General features: G+C 44.5%; 1 protein-coding gene across 5 annotated transcripts in view; it reads left to right on the top strand.

Moving 5' to 3' along the window:
• PNPLA6 (patatin like phospholipase domain containing 6) overlaps window positions 1-14,580 on the top strand; it is a 79,384-nt gene that overhangs the window by 20,274 nt on the left and 44,530 nt on the right. For all 5 annotated transcript variants that reach the window (XM_033924406.1, XM_033924402.1, XM_033924405.1 and 2 more), the window contains exons 11-22: window positions 3,158-3,238; window positions 3,684-3,831; window positions 4,063-4,146; window positions 4,441-4,547; window positions 6,126-6,296; window positions 6,925-7,002; window positions 8,605-8,810; window positions 12,056-12,187; window positions 12,681-12,804; window positions 13,019-13,132; window positions 13,521-13,596; window positions 13,899-14,039. In XM_033924406.1, the coding sequence (XP_033780297.1) occupies window positions 3,158-3,238; window positions 3,684-3,831; window positions 4,063-4,146; window positions 4,441-4,547; window positions 6,126-6,296; window positions 6,925-7,002; window positions 8,605-8,810; window positions 12,056-12,187; window positions 12,681-12,804; window positions 13,019-13,132; window positions 13,521-13,596; window positions 13,899-14,039 (1,462 nt within the window). The remainder of the gene's footprint in view (window positions 1-3,157; window positions 3,239-3,683; window positions 3,832-4,062; window positions 4,147-4,440; window positions 4,548-6,125; window positions 6,297-6,924; window positions 7,003-8,604; window positions 8,811-12,055; window positions 12,188-12,680; window positions 12,805-13,018; window positions 13,133-13,520; window positions 13,597-13,898; window positions 14,040-14,580) is intronic.

Here is a 14,580-nt window from a genome sequence, read left to right as displayed (position 1 = left end):
ATTCAGTTTCTTCAGGTCTATGTTGGTCTTGCCATACTCAGGCCGGTACTCTTAAACACCTCCTTTATAAATGTTCCAAGGTACAAGTATTCTGGACAGATATTTGGTCCAGAATACTTTCTATAACACATTTAGAAAATAATCCTCCCATTTCTTACAAATCCATCGTTCTACGCTCCTCAAATCCTGATATCTTGATCCCACAAAAGCATACTAAAATATTTGACACAATGATTGCATTAGCTATCCAATTCGAATCGATTCACCGATTCACTTTGGGTGAATCGATTTGTTTTTGTAAAAAATAAAATTCACCAATTCATCAGCCCCCTTGCTAGAGACCCGTTCGAGCTTTCCCTCTGCTACCGGAATCCTTCCATCTAATGTAATTTCTGGTTTTGTAAAACCAGAAGTTACACTAGAAGCAAGGACTCTGGTGGCAGAAGGAAAGCTGAGTGGATCTCTGCGTGCAGAACGGCAGCAACAAGGTGATCTTTAATTAGTTAGCTGGCAGCAGATGCCCATGCCTCATCTTCCCGTATGCACGCTTATGCTTCCCCCGGAGCCTGGCAAACGCCCCCGATCTACCACCTGCATGCACCACTCTTGCTGCTGCTGCTCAGTGGCGTGTGCCTGCTCTCCCAGGTCCTGCCAGCAGCTGGCCTTTCATCGGCCATATGACGGCCAGAGCCTCACGCACTTGCAAATGCCGGGTGACGTGGTGGCACATGGGGGCTCCTGAGGAGCGGTGTGAGCGCATTGGAAGTGCTGCAGTGCGGAGATGCTTCTCACTCGGCTTTTGCAAGGCTGCGTCTTCTGCAGCTCATGGGAAAAGTGTTTGTCCGCTGTGCGAAGTGTCTGGAACTGTTGATAGGTGCCACAATACTGGGAGTCAGAGCTGGGGGGAGAGGGTAGATGGGAGATTGACTTGGACTTGCGGATGATGGACTGGAGAAGGAGAGATGGGGAGAAGATGGATGGTGGAGGGGGGGGAGATCATAGAGAAGGGGGATTGGCTTGGGGGAGGGAGAGATGAACTTGGGGGAGAGGGGAGATGGGAGGGGGAGAGGGGAAATGGGGGAAGGGATAGAAGAAATAATGGATCTAAAAACAGGAGAGGGAGAGAGATGTAGGACAATGGGATTTAGGGAGGAAAGGAACAGAAAGGGAGAGAAGTTGTACACAAGGGATGGTGCAGGGTGGGGGGTAGAGATGATGGATAGGAAGGTAGTTGGTAAGAGAAAGGGAGAGCTGCTGTAACCTGGGCTGGTGGGGAAGGAGGGAGAGATGTTAGATGAAAGGGTAGTTGAGAAAAGGTGGATCTGGGGATGGAGATGAAAAAAAGGAAAGATGTCAGACCTCTGGGGGAGGGAAGGGAAACAGAAGGGGAGGATAGAGATGGAAGATGGATGGTTAGCAAGAAGAAAGAAGGAGACCCTGGCAAGCGAGGTATCAGAAGACAACCAGCGCCTGGGACCAACAAGATTTGAATAATGACCAGACAACAAAAGGTAGAAAAAATAATTTTATTTTCTGTTTTGTGATTCCAGTATGTCAGATTTGAAATGTGCATCCTTCCAGAGCTGGTGTTAGACCGCGAACGTGAGCTAGGATTTAACAGAGAGAGGGAAAGTCTTTTTTGTTTGTTTATTTTGTTTACACCACAGCACCAGTGTGGATAGGAGAGGGTAAAGGGGGTGAAGAGGCTGTAAAATAAACCCACCAGGATGTTTGAAAAAAACACCCACTTGGGCAGGAAAATCGAATCGAAAAATCGATTCAATAGGCTGAATCGAATCAAAATATTTTTTCCTGAATTGGGCAGTACTACTATCCACCATATCGCCATCAATTGGAAAGATAATTCTAAACTCAACTTTCCTGAATGGTGGAATCATTTGAGTATAATTAGAAAATATGTATGATATTAATTTGTACACTTGTTGAAAGATTAAAAATGAATAAATATTTATAATTAAAAAAAAAAAGAAAATATGAGGAAATAATAGCCATGAAACAGAATAATATTGCTAATTTTACTAAGAAATGGGCTCCCGGGATGGTTTTTGTAAAAACTTGAAGGAGAATCTTCCCTAACTCCCTCCCATCTGAATTGGATATATGAGTATTTTATTTATTCTATGTTTAATTTTTGTTTTATTTTAGGTTGTTATTTTATAATAGACATAGGGCTCCTTTTACTAAGGTGCGCCAGCGGTTTTAGCACTACAATACCACACACGCTAAATGCTAACGCCGCCATAGAGTTTGCGTTAGTATTTTTCGTTTAGTGCGTGGTTAGCGCGTTAAACGCTAGTGCACCTTAGTAAAAGGAGCCCATAGTCCTCATTAAGTTGTAATAATGTGTGTATAATAATTATTATTATTGTAGTATACGTATTGTTATTAAGAAAATTTAAAATAATTTTAAAGAAATTACCCTGTAAAACACAAAACAAATCTTTCAAAACTCGACCGTCTCTTCTAGCTCAAGGCCGCGTTTTGAGGCTTCTTTTGCCCCTTAAGATGGCTCTTGCGAGCAAAACGTCAGCTCAAAAGTTGGGGAATTATGCTACTTAGTTTGACTTTGCGACTTCAGATTTACAAGAAATTCCCCGTGCTGTTTGATTGAACATCAAAGCTGAGATGATAGCATTTTTGAGTCGTCGGTTGAATGCAGGCTGTCAATTACTGCAGATTGCATGACACGGAATCTGTAAAAGCAGCCTGTGACTTCTGAGACTCATCCTTTACACCAGGGGTGTTCAACCTTTTGGCTTCCCTGGGCCGCATTGGCCAAAAAAAAATTTTCTGGGAAAAAGAGGAGGGAGCTGGCAAGACGGTAAACACCAGGGGGCAGCAGAGGAAAGCACTGCATCGCCCTCGACCGGGGCTGCACAAAATCCTTCACGGGGCTGCATGCGGCCCTTGGGCCAAAGGTTGGACACCCCTGCTTTAAACCTTATTATTTATTTTTGTTAAGTTTGGGCTGATTTTGACTCCGTGTCACACTTCATTGAAGGGGCAAAAGAAAGACGGGATGGGGAGAGGGATCTGATAGCTGTGCTGGGGCTGAGCTGTGACTAATGTCTGTGGGTTTTTGATAGCTGTGCTGGGGCTGAGCTGGACTAATGTCTGTGGGTTTCTTCTCCTCCAGATTATCATGGTGCGGCTGCAGCGAGTCACCTTCCTGGCTTTGCACAACTACTTAGGTCTTACGAACGAGCTCTTTAGCCACGTGAGTTTCTGCAGGATGATGTCCCTCTGTCTATTTATTTATTTTAAACATTTCTATCCTGCTTATATACTAAGCGGATTACAATATCCACAAACCTAAATGGAGCTTGCATGATGCCGCTTTCTATACTGGCGGGCACACACTTGCGTCCACAGGCTTAGGGGAAGCCTCATGACTTTGGTTTAGCTGATTTTGTTCAATGCCAGCGTGAGCACCCGTGTGCACATCCCAAGGGGCTGAAGCTCCCAGGGCTGCAACATATCAAGCTGGGGGTGAAGAGCTGGAGTAGATTTTGAGGGATCAGCGGAGGGGTTGGCACTTCTGTGCAGTTGGGAGCATTCAGTGTGTCGAGAGTCTGAGGCAGCGTGTGACCCAGTGTGCGAATACTGAGTGTCTCGGCCAGCGAGTAACCGGCGCTCACTTGTTTTTTTTGTGCTCTGTGAAGGAGATGCAGTCCCTCCGACTCTTCTCCCAGCCCAGCCATCCCGCCAGGACCAGCCCCATCAGACACAACAAGAAAGCCACCAGTACCTCATCAGTGGATGATCAACGGGAAAACTCTGGCAAGCCACCTGATTCGACCCGAGACTTGGGTAAGGAGCAGTAAACCTTTTGTAGATGGTGCCGCGTGCAAATTCCTTTTATCCACGTGTCTCGGTTCTAGATCTGTGTCTGTGTGATCTTGGAGAACAATACATAACGCAGACTATAGGAGGCCGGGATGGAGTCTGAACTCTGTGAAATTATTTATAAAGCACTCTGCATGTGGTTAAACCAGTCCTTCCAACTTTTAACCCTGCCACGTGTTTTGATTTCACTTCCAGGCGATCAGATAAAGACAAACTCCTCGGAAACCTCGGCAACGCCTCTCCTGAGTCGCTGTATCTCCATGCCGGTGGATATTTCAGGTACCTAATATTTTCTGTAGGAAGTGACTTCAGAGGAAGAGCCAATGCTGGCGTGACAGGAACGTTACAGGGGTACGGCCTCACACCCTCGCTACGCCACTGGATGTGGTAATGTGTGTGTATGTACGGCTTTAAGTGTGCTCCCTATTTTGTCCCTGTGGAGCAGTGGAAGTGAGCAAATGTGTTTCGTGCGTGTGATTCTCATGTTGCACCAGTGGGGCAGTGAATTTGCTGCCCGTTGTTGAACCTTTCCTGTGCCTCTGACTTCAGAAATGTCTCTCGTGTCTCCCTCAGTAATCCAGAAAGGCCCTCGCTCAGATTTTGACATGGCTTATGAACGCGGTCGGATCTCTGTTTCGCTGCAAGAGGACAGCTCCGCCACCCTGGCCTCCTTTTCAAGAGTGAGCAACAATTACGTTTATTATTATTATTTTTTTTTTTTTCCTGAAATTTTTGAACTCCTTTTTAATTTAAAGAACCGAGCAATCAAAGCGCTCGTTCACCTACAGACCAACAATTTTTATGGAGCATAGAAAGAAATGAAAAACAGCCATAGATTAGTTGCCATATTTCTCCCACCCCACATCTCAAATTAAATAAAATAAACTTTTGAACACCTTCTCTTTTCCAATTTCACACCAGTCAAGAATAACAACATTATAATACAGGAAAGGAACAACCCGAAAACAATGCACACCTTCAGTATCCAAGTAGACTAACACATTTCAGTATTTCAGAATTAATCAAATTATTTTTTAACCCAAATATTCATTCAACACATCCTCTGTCACACTTTTTGGCCTAGTTTTTGTTCAGCCTTTCAGATACTTTATTATTCAGTACTTCAGAAATTTTTCTGCTTTCATCACTGGGGCAGACAGCTTTGGCAGCGTTTGTAGTACATAAGATGATAAGAACAGCCTTACTGGGTCAGACCAGTGGTCCATCTAGCCCAAAATCCTGCTCCCAACAATTCAGGTCACAAGAGCCTGAAAGAAACCCAAATAGTAGCAACTAATCCCAGGATAAGCAGTGGCTTCCCCCATGTCTATCTCAGTACCACATTTCAAGCCACTGCTCTTACCCCCCCACCGGTAAGGAAGGGGGTGGTCCACCCCAGGCCCTCCCCCATTTCTTCCCACTCCCCCTGCCACGACCCTTTTCTTCTACCTCTTGAATTTTCCCGGCGCGAGCAGTATGACGAACGTGCCACCTGCGTCGGTGTTGGCTCTCTCTGACATCACTTCCGGGTTCTGTTTCTGGGAAATGATGTCGGAGGGAAAGATGACACAACACGGGCGGCAAGTTTGTGGTGCTGGTAAAATGAAAGAAGTATGGGGAAAGGGAAGGGGGAACGCATGCAAGGCGGGGGGTCACGAAGGAGCGGAGGGTGGAGTAGAGGGCAGGGGGCCACTCGCCCTCGTTACGCCACTGCCTCCTACCCTCCCTCTTTCCCGCGGCTTGAATGGAGATCAACTCTGCAGTGGTACAGATAGAAATTGAGAGGTAATGGAATGAGAACGACCTCAAATCTGACTGATGCGCAATGTCCTCTAATGTCTGGAAGTTCCTTCTTTCACAGCGAGATTTTCCCCCTCCCCCTTGCGTAGCCCAGTCTCTGTGACAGTATTTTGGGCAGCTGGGCTGGGACCTGCCCCTCTCTTCTTTTAAGGAACGCCTTGAAGGGAGGAATCTTTATCCTCTGCAATGTGACTGGCCAGATTTGGAATTGCATTTTTCTTGGATGGCCCATGTCACAGCTTGTCTGCCTTTGAGTTTTCTGGTTTCTCAAGTTTTTTGTTTTTTTTGTTTGTCCCCTAAAGAAGGCATTCCAGATTGCCGAAACTTGGATCCTGGTTGGGATCACAAACAGACATTGATATACTGGGGCTTTATATTATTGATGTCGCACAATAAAATGACTGTGTCTTTGGATTTGACATCTCGCTCGTCTTTTGCATGTTTTCCCCGTGTCGCAGGAAGCCAAAGAGCGTAAGTCTGTGACTGTGGAGGAGCAGCCCTCGGGGATCTATCATTACAACTATCCCGAGGAAGGAGACGCTCCCGACTACGGACTGTACCAAGGCAAACAGCCCAGCGCTGTGTTTGAGGCAGCCAAGCAGGAGCTCGTAAAGCTTATGAAAATAAAGGTTAGAGTAAGATCCCCTCACCCCTGCTCTCGGTGCCTCTCAACACCCCTATTTCTGCTACTCCTACTCCCAGTCCTCTTTGCTCATAGGATGAGAAAGGCACTCCCACCCTTCTCCCCATCTCCCCTGATCTATCTGTAGCGTGAGAGCCAGGTGAAGGCGTTACTTCCACTCAGTGAGAGTATTGTCTTCATTCCCGTGCCCCATCTGCAGTTGAAGAAAGGGTGGAACTGATGCTTTTCCATCTCTTCCCCTTTGCAGTGTGAGGGAATCACTTTCACTCACCCTGTTTGCAACATGAGAGTGGCAACAAAGGGTAAGGAATGACCTGTCACACTTGTTTGACAGAAGGGATATCTCCTTTCATATAGAGTGTAGTGGGAAGGACACACAAGAGTATTAATTGATGCTGGGACAGTGTAGGTTAAGGTAGGGGAGCCAGATGGCCTTTCCTTAGCATCCTGACCAGACCAGTCCAGAACAAGTGGGTTGTGTGTCTGTCAACTGCAGATGGTGGGATTAAAGGAAAGAAAATTAGCAGGTAGGACCTAATTTCTCCTTAACTGCTTGTATCGATCATGTTGCTTAGAAATAATTTTTATTGTTGATTTTCAATTTTTGGGGGAAGGATCCATCTATGCTGAACCATCGTGCTGTGCTACATCATGCGAAAGCTGGCACAGTGATTGCCCGCCAGGGAGACCAGGTGAGTCCGTGTCTCATCTAAGCAAGCGGAGCAGTCTGGCTCATCCAGGCGTCCACGTGTCATTGAGAAAGATCCTAGATTAGGAAAGGGGACTGTGGTAGGGAAGACGCACTCCTCAACCTAGCTTTTTAGAAAACTAGTAAAAACAAACTTGTTTAACCGATTTTTAACCTAAGAACTCTTAAAGGCTATCTCTTTATTCTGCTTACATGTATTCGATGACTTTACATTGTGACTACTTCTCTGATTGTCCAGCTCTTTTTATTGTAAACCATCTCGAACTATTATGGCTTTGGTGGTATATAAGAATAAAATTATTATTATTATTATCTTCCTTAAAAATGCACATTTTCAAAATACTTTCACATTTAAAAAAATTTAAAAAATCTATGCATCTAGTGGCCAAGGCCTGCTGGGTCCCTGCCTGATTTAAAATTGTGTTTTGAGGCGGGGGGGGGGGGGGGGAGGGGTTGACAGGTCACTTTACATTCCTCTGTCCACATTTTTGCAGTCCAGTTGAGCCAGCCCCATTCAAGGCCTTTGTTAACTGCAAGGGGAAAAGTCTGTTTCTTTATTAAATGCCTGCGTGGAACACTATCAAAAGCTTAAAATCAAATTTCGTCGTATAATAATAAACTTTTGTTAATCATGACAGGGGTCGCCATTCAGCATATTACCAATAATTGGAAAAACTATTCTAATCTCAATTATACGTTTTGGTGGAATTCTTTATGCCACATTTATAAGATGGAAAGAGCTATTGCTCTACAGAAAGGGAATTGCAATAATTTTATAAAGATTTATGGAAATATATTGTAATGAGTAGACATCACTTTTTAAGGGAGATTATATGTACACAGAGGGGGGGGTGAGGGGTGGTATATTTTTCTGTTGCGATTTTATTTTATTTTAATTACTTTAGGAAGGGTGGGAGGGACGGAAGTTATATTTTTGTTCCAGATGATATAGTAAAGATTTTAAAGCGTTTTATTGAATTTATAATAGATGAGTATCTTGTACACTTGCTGTATGTTTTAAAATGAATAAAGAATAAAAAAAAAAAAAGCTTAAAATCTAAATACACTGCATCTAGCTCTTTCAGTGGCATAGTAAGGAGGGTTGGCAGATTGCTCCGGGCGCAGTCTTTGTTGGGTGGGGGTGGCTCCTCTCCATCCTCCATACTTCTTTAACTCCTCACCGGTGCAAGCAGCATCCCAACCTGCTGCTTGCGCTGGCCTTGGCTGTCCCTTTGAAGTCACTTTTTGCCAGGAAGTGACATCAGAAGGAGAGCCGAGGCCAGCTCAGGCAGCAGGTTAGAGATGCTGCTCGCACCGGCATAGAATTATAGAGTTACTTGGGGGGGGAGAGGCACTCATGCGGCAAGGGTGTGGGGTAGGAGCAAGAGGTGCCACCGCCCCCAGGTGCCTCCTACTCTGGCTACACCACTGAGAGCTTTCCCTCTATCCTAACACTGAAATTTCTCCTGCCGTGTCCCTGCTTGATCCCTCTTGCTCCCCTTTCCCCTCCTCCTCTCTCCATTCATTCTCTCCCCCCCATCTTTTGTTTGGGCTCTTTCTCCATGCTCTCTGTCTCCCCCTACAGGATGTGAGCCTGCACTTCGTGCTGTGGGGCTGCCTCCACGTGTACCAGCGTATGATCGACAAGGCAGAGGGCGTCTGTCTCTTCGTGACGCAGCCCGGCGAGATGGTGGGGCAACTGGCTGTCTTGACCGGGGAGCCTCTCTTCTTCACGATCAAGGCCAACCGGGACTGTGCCTTCCTCCGCATCTCCAAGTCTGACTTTTATGAGTTAGTAGTTACTTGTTTATTTTTTTTTTTTTTAACCCTGTTGTTGGTTTAGTTTGGTTCTCGTTTAATATTCAGAGCTCTGATTTTGAGATGATGCTAAGTTCATTTTGGGTTTTACTTGTGGTTTTGCTTTTAGCCTTGACTTTGGATTATTTGTTTGTACATTTTCTCTTGCCATTTCCTGTTGCTTTATATTCTGTTTTTTGTGCTGCTGTAATTGTCTATTGCAGTGTTTCTCAACTCGGTCCTAGAGTACCCCCTTGCCAGTCAGGTTTTCAAGATATTCACAATGAATATGAACGCCACTAAGACCAAAGCCATTGGTTTCTGCACCGCACAAAAGAATGTCATACCTAACCTCACTCTTTCATCGGGCATCACTCTCATAATGGAAAAATCCGCCAAGGTACTAGGCTGCATCTTAGACGACACTCTCACAATGGAACCACAAATATCTAACCTTCGGAAAAAGACCATCTACACTATGCGTCAACTGCGACTCTCAAGACCATACGTCCACCCACACCACTTTGCTCTGATCGTTCAGATGATGGTCCTACCCCAACTGGACTATTGCAACTCCGTCTACCTTGGCATCAACATCGCTCTTATCCACAAACTACAACTCATCCAGAACACAGCCGTTAGACTAATCTACAAATTAAAGAAATTTGACTCGATTACAACCTTCATCAGGCATCTACATTGGCTCCCAATATCATCCTGAATAATCTTCAAATCATCATGTATCCTACCCCAGATCCTATACGGAAGCTTAGCAGCCCCTCTCATCCAATTATTCTCTAATGTTTGGTCGACATCAAAAAGAATCCTTTTTGATATTTACTGTACACTTAATGTAAGTTATAAAATGAATAAAGAAATTAAAAACAAAAAAAAAAAGAATCCTTTTTTTTTTTTAAATAATTCTTTATTCATTTTTAGAATCCAGCTAAACCTACCATCCACAAAATACCTCCACTACAAACAAATTTTCCACTCTATGCTAACCTATCTGGGTGTAAAATTCTGGAATGACCTACCAGAGACTATCAGGAAAGAGACAAACTACACTAGATTCAGAAAACACCTGAAGACTCACCTTTTTGACAACTATCTCAGTTTCTGTATGGCATCCCTTACGTCTAAGTCCCTCCTCTTATCTCTCCGTCTTCTTCTCCTCCTTCTTTTTCCCTTCCTCTTTGATCTGTCGCCTTGAGCCTGTATAGGTATGTGCGACTCACAAATGGAAGATGGAGGCAGTGTATGCAAATTTAATGGGGATATCCTTTAAACCTGACTGGGAAGGAGATACTCCAGGACCGAGTTGAGAAACACTGGTCTATTGCTTATGTTTGACTATTTATTTATTTAAAAATTGATATACCATATATTAACTATACGATTTACAAAGATTACAATCACCACATAACAGACAAAATTGCAAACACAGCTCTCGGGAAAAAAGAAAAGAACTTACATAGGAATGCACTAAAAAACAATTTTTTAGCATTTTCTTAAAATTCATCCTCCCAGCACAGTATCGCAAAGTTCCAGGCAACGCATTCCAAAGCCTGGCACCTGCCACAGACAGCATTGCTGCACCAATCCTAACATGAGAGGTTGACATCTTGCCCTATAAACTCAGTTTCATACTATTTTCTGATCTTAAACGCCTTCTAGGCCGATAATTTAAAAAAAAAAACCAAAAAAACCCTTGTAAGACAACCGGAGAAACATGATACAAGATCCAATGTATAGTTTTTTGGGTTTTTTTATATTCCTTATTCATTTTTGAAACTTTAATTGTGCACAACAAATGATGTATTTTTACATACATTATTATCATTACAGCACGATATACTTAATAAAAGAAAGATAAGACTTATTTTCTCCCATCCCCTTCCCATTTAGAAACATCTCATAAAAATGCTTATAATCAACTCTTCTTTACTTCTTAACAAATGCAAAAACATATCCCCTCACCCAAGATGTGCACGTTTTCCACAATTATACAATTAGATTAATCTTTACAATATTTAGTTAATGGTTCCCACACTTCCATAAATTTTTTATAATGACCCTTTCCATTTTGAAGATATAACATAGAGCAAAGAGTCAGATTTCTTCAAAAAACAATAAGCTTTTATTTATTTTGACTGGAGTTGCCATTCAACAGATTACATTCAATTGGAAAGATCATAGCAGATGAAATGACAGCTTCTGGTGGAATTCCCTTAGTCATATCTATAAAATGGAAAGAACATTAGCAACACAGAGAGGATATTTTGTTAATTTCAGGAGGTGTCGGGACCATGAACAGATTTCTGTAATGAGTGATGAACATTTTCCCAAAGATAAAATAATGGTAATGATGGGATGGGTGTGGGGTGGGTAATATTTTAGAAAATCGTATAATGTACAAATAATACATGAATATTTTTGGAGTATTAGGGTTGGAATTATGTAAGGGGAAGGCTGGGAGGGGAGGGATCTCAGATCTGGTATTAAGGGATGTAATTAGGAATATTTTTAGTATATTGAATTTTATATAATTTAGGTATTAAAAGGGTTGGGAGGGGGGTTTTATTCATTATATTTTTGTGGTACATGAAAGTTAATCAAGTGCTGTTGTATAAGTTCAACTATGTTTCTATGTTACACTTGTAATATGTAAAAATGAATAAAGAATTATAAAAAAAACCCAAAAACATAGGGATTCTCACCAGAATGAATAACTTAATCTATCCCAAATTTTCCAATTAGATCCGATGTATAGTTGAAAAAATCTTAAAGTACTCCACCTTGAGTGAATTCCTTCAAAAAGGCAGTAAATAAATCGTAATAAATAAGTGCACATTCGTTATCTTAATGGTCTTCGTGGTCATCTTGGCAGCAATCTTGTAACCCTTTCTGAGCTCTTCTGGGAGGAAGGGGTATAAGTCCAAATAAATAAATCTCCTTTTGAACCTGGTGTGTATGCGTGCTGAGTCTGACCACTAGATGGCGCCATTGTCGAACCGGTTTCCCACCCCTGACCGAGGGCCGCGAGTGTTGTTTCCACAGCTTTGCCAGGCCTAGAAATAGAACCCAGGTTCCCCTTGTTAATACACGGTACTACCGAGTAGCACATTTCTTTTGCTAGGTTCAGAGTGGAGGTGAGACAGATTTTGCTTATTTTCAGATCCTGCTAGATCGTTTTGTTTTTTTTTAATGTTATTCATGATTCCCCCTTGTGTTCACAGGATAATGCGGGAACAGCCAAGTGTGGTCCTTAGCGTCGCACATACAGTTGCCAGACGCATGTCGCCTTTTGTGCGGCAGATGGATTTCGCCATCGATTGGATGGCCGTAGAGGCAGGCCGGGCCTTGTACAGGTAAGGGCAGAGGGCCCTGGTCAAGAAGAAGGAAATCCCTCCTATTCCTTTCATAAATGTTTATGGCCAGCACCGGATTCGGGGAGCAAAACCTCGCTTCTCCACCCGCTCTTTAATCCAATCGGAGTTGTACCCATAGCCACATAGGTGGGGGATGGAATAGTCCAGGAGTCTCAGTGTAAACATGAGAGTTGATGAGCCTGGAACACATCCCGACTTCACCGCTGAATGTGGAAGCCTGTGTGTCGAACATCTTGGAGTGAGGGAGCGTTCTCAGGGGTCATTTAGGTTGATTGGGGGTAGGGGGTTACCATATGGCTTCAGAAAAAGGAGGATAGATTGAGACTTCTGAGTTTTACTTCCATTGCTTGTCAGGAAGGCAGGAGGCATGAATCAAACACACATAGGTGGAGGAAATGAAGATTCGGTGAAAGTAGTTAAAGTGGGCTTCAGCCAGAGTCGGATAACTCTTTTTTTTTTTTTAACTCCTCAGGCAGAATGACCAGTCGGACTGCACGTACATTATTTTGAATGGACGACTGCGCTCGGTCATCCAGAAATCCAACGGGAAGAAGGAGCTGGTTGGAGAGTACGGACGCGGAGATCTGATTGGAGTGGTGAGCCTGGGCTGGTTTTGTCTGTGATCTCTTGTCTCTGGTTTTCACCTCCGGCTTCACTTGTGATTTTAAAGTGTGTTGAGGCTGGTGCAGATGAGGAAACGGTGATACATTTTTCCCCCCGTGTCATTCTCTAGTGTAGGGCATTGGCATGTGCACTGGGACGAAACCTCAGAGAAATGGGAATGTGTAACCTTTCTCCTTGAACCCTTAGGTGGAAGCTCTCACACGGCAGCCCAGAGCCACCACGGTGCATGCGGTGAGGGACACGGAACTGGCCAAGCTGCCGGAGGGGACGTTGAACAACATTAAGCGCAGATATCCTCAGGTACAAGAACGGCAGGAAATGGGATGAGAGAGCTTTACGTATAAAGTAGGGTGTGGGGGCTGCAGAGACCTCCAAGTATAGGGAAGAGACTGTAGGAAAAAGGGAAGAGAGACGCCCAAGAACAGGACTTACAGGGAACGTGAAAAGAGGTTTCTAGGTGTGGAGTGAGGGAGAGAAAATGGGAGAACCCCCATTCCAGATAAGGGGCTGTTGAAATATATCTAGCCTTCTCTCCCCAATGTGTTGGGTAAGGGTGAAATTTGGTGTCAGCTCAGCGATTGAGAAGGTGAATTTGCATTACATGTTACCAGTTCTCCATCAGCTGCAAGTCACACTTTTCCTGTGTAATCTGGGACTTTTCTTTCCCCCACCCCTGTTTTCTGTATAGGTTGTGACCCGTTTGATCCACCTGCTGAGTCAGAAGATTCTCGGGAATCTTCAGCAGCCTCGAGGTTCCTTCCCAGGTAGGAGAGGGGGTCACGAGGATCTTGGGGGTCACAGAACCTCAGGGGTCCCTAAAACCCTTCAAGTGGCCCAGATCCCTGAGTGCTGGCCAGGATAAGTATGTTTTTTTTTGCCAGGTGTCGAGTTAAAATTAAAAAATAAAATTGCTGGGGTGACGAATCAAGCTATGCTTACTAGATCCAATGGGAGAGGGGGGGAGGGGAAATTTCAAAAAATACATTGAGATTGAGGCAAGAGGGGGGGAAAGGCAAAGACAGGGGTGTCTAGGTTGGGGATAATCCACATCTCCCTTCTCTCTCAGGGTCTGGGCTGGGGATGAGCACCACGTCGGAGGTGACAAACCCGACTAGCAACCTCTCCACGGTGGCCGTGCTTCCTGTGTGCGCCGAGGTACCCATGGCAGCTTTTACGCTGGAACTGAAACATGCACTCAATGCAATAGGTGAGTGCGTTGGGTGCGCTCTGGCGCTACAGAAGTGCATGGGTTAAAAGTGGAATCAAAGGGAGGGGGGGTTCTGGATATGGGGAGTGGCTGGATCGTGTTTCTGCGCTTAGTGTTGCGTGGGGGAGTGTATGTGTTGGCAGTTCGTCCCGGGAACCCTCTCCCTAAGGGCGCAGCACCGCCGCTCCTCTCCTTGCCGCGTGCCCCTTGCTTTCCCCCGGTACCTTTTTAACTTTTCCGGTGCGAGGTTGCTGCCCACGTCGGCATTGGCACTCTCCGACATGGGCACGCTGCTCACGCCGGCGAAGTAAAAAAGGGGCGAGGGAGAGGTGCCGACCACTCTCACTACGCCACTGAGTGTACGAGGTGGTTTGGGTTATGTGTGTGTTTAATATTGGAAGTACGTATGAGGTTGGATTGCGTAAATCCTTAGAGCTAGGTGTGTACGTTTTAAGTCCTGTGCCGATTGTTCTGTGCAGGGTTTGTTTTGGTTGTGTTTCCATGCTTGAAAGTTCAGTGTGCACTCAAGGTGGGATGAGTT

Source organism: Geotrypetes seraphini, chromosome 16 (genome assembly GCF_902459505.1).
Source record: "Geotrypetes seraphini chromosome 16, aGeoSer1.1, whole genome shotgun sequence".
Classification (NCBI taxonomy): Eukaryota; Metazoa; Chordata; class Amphibia; order Gymnophiona; family Dermophiidae; genus Geotrypetes; species Geotrypetes seraphini.
The sequence above is the reverse complement of the archived record's forward strand: the minus strand, read 5'-3'. Positions and strand labels throughout refer to the sequence as shown.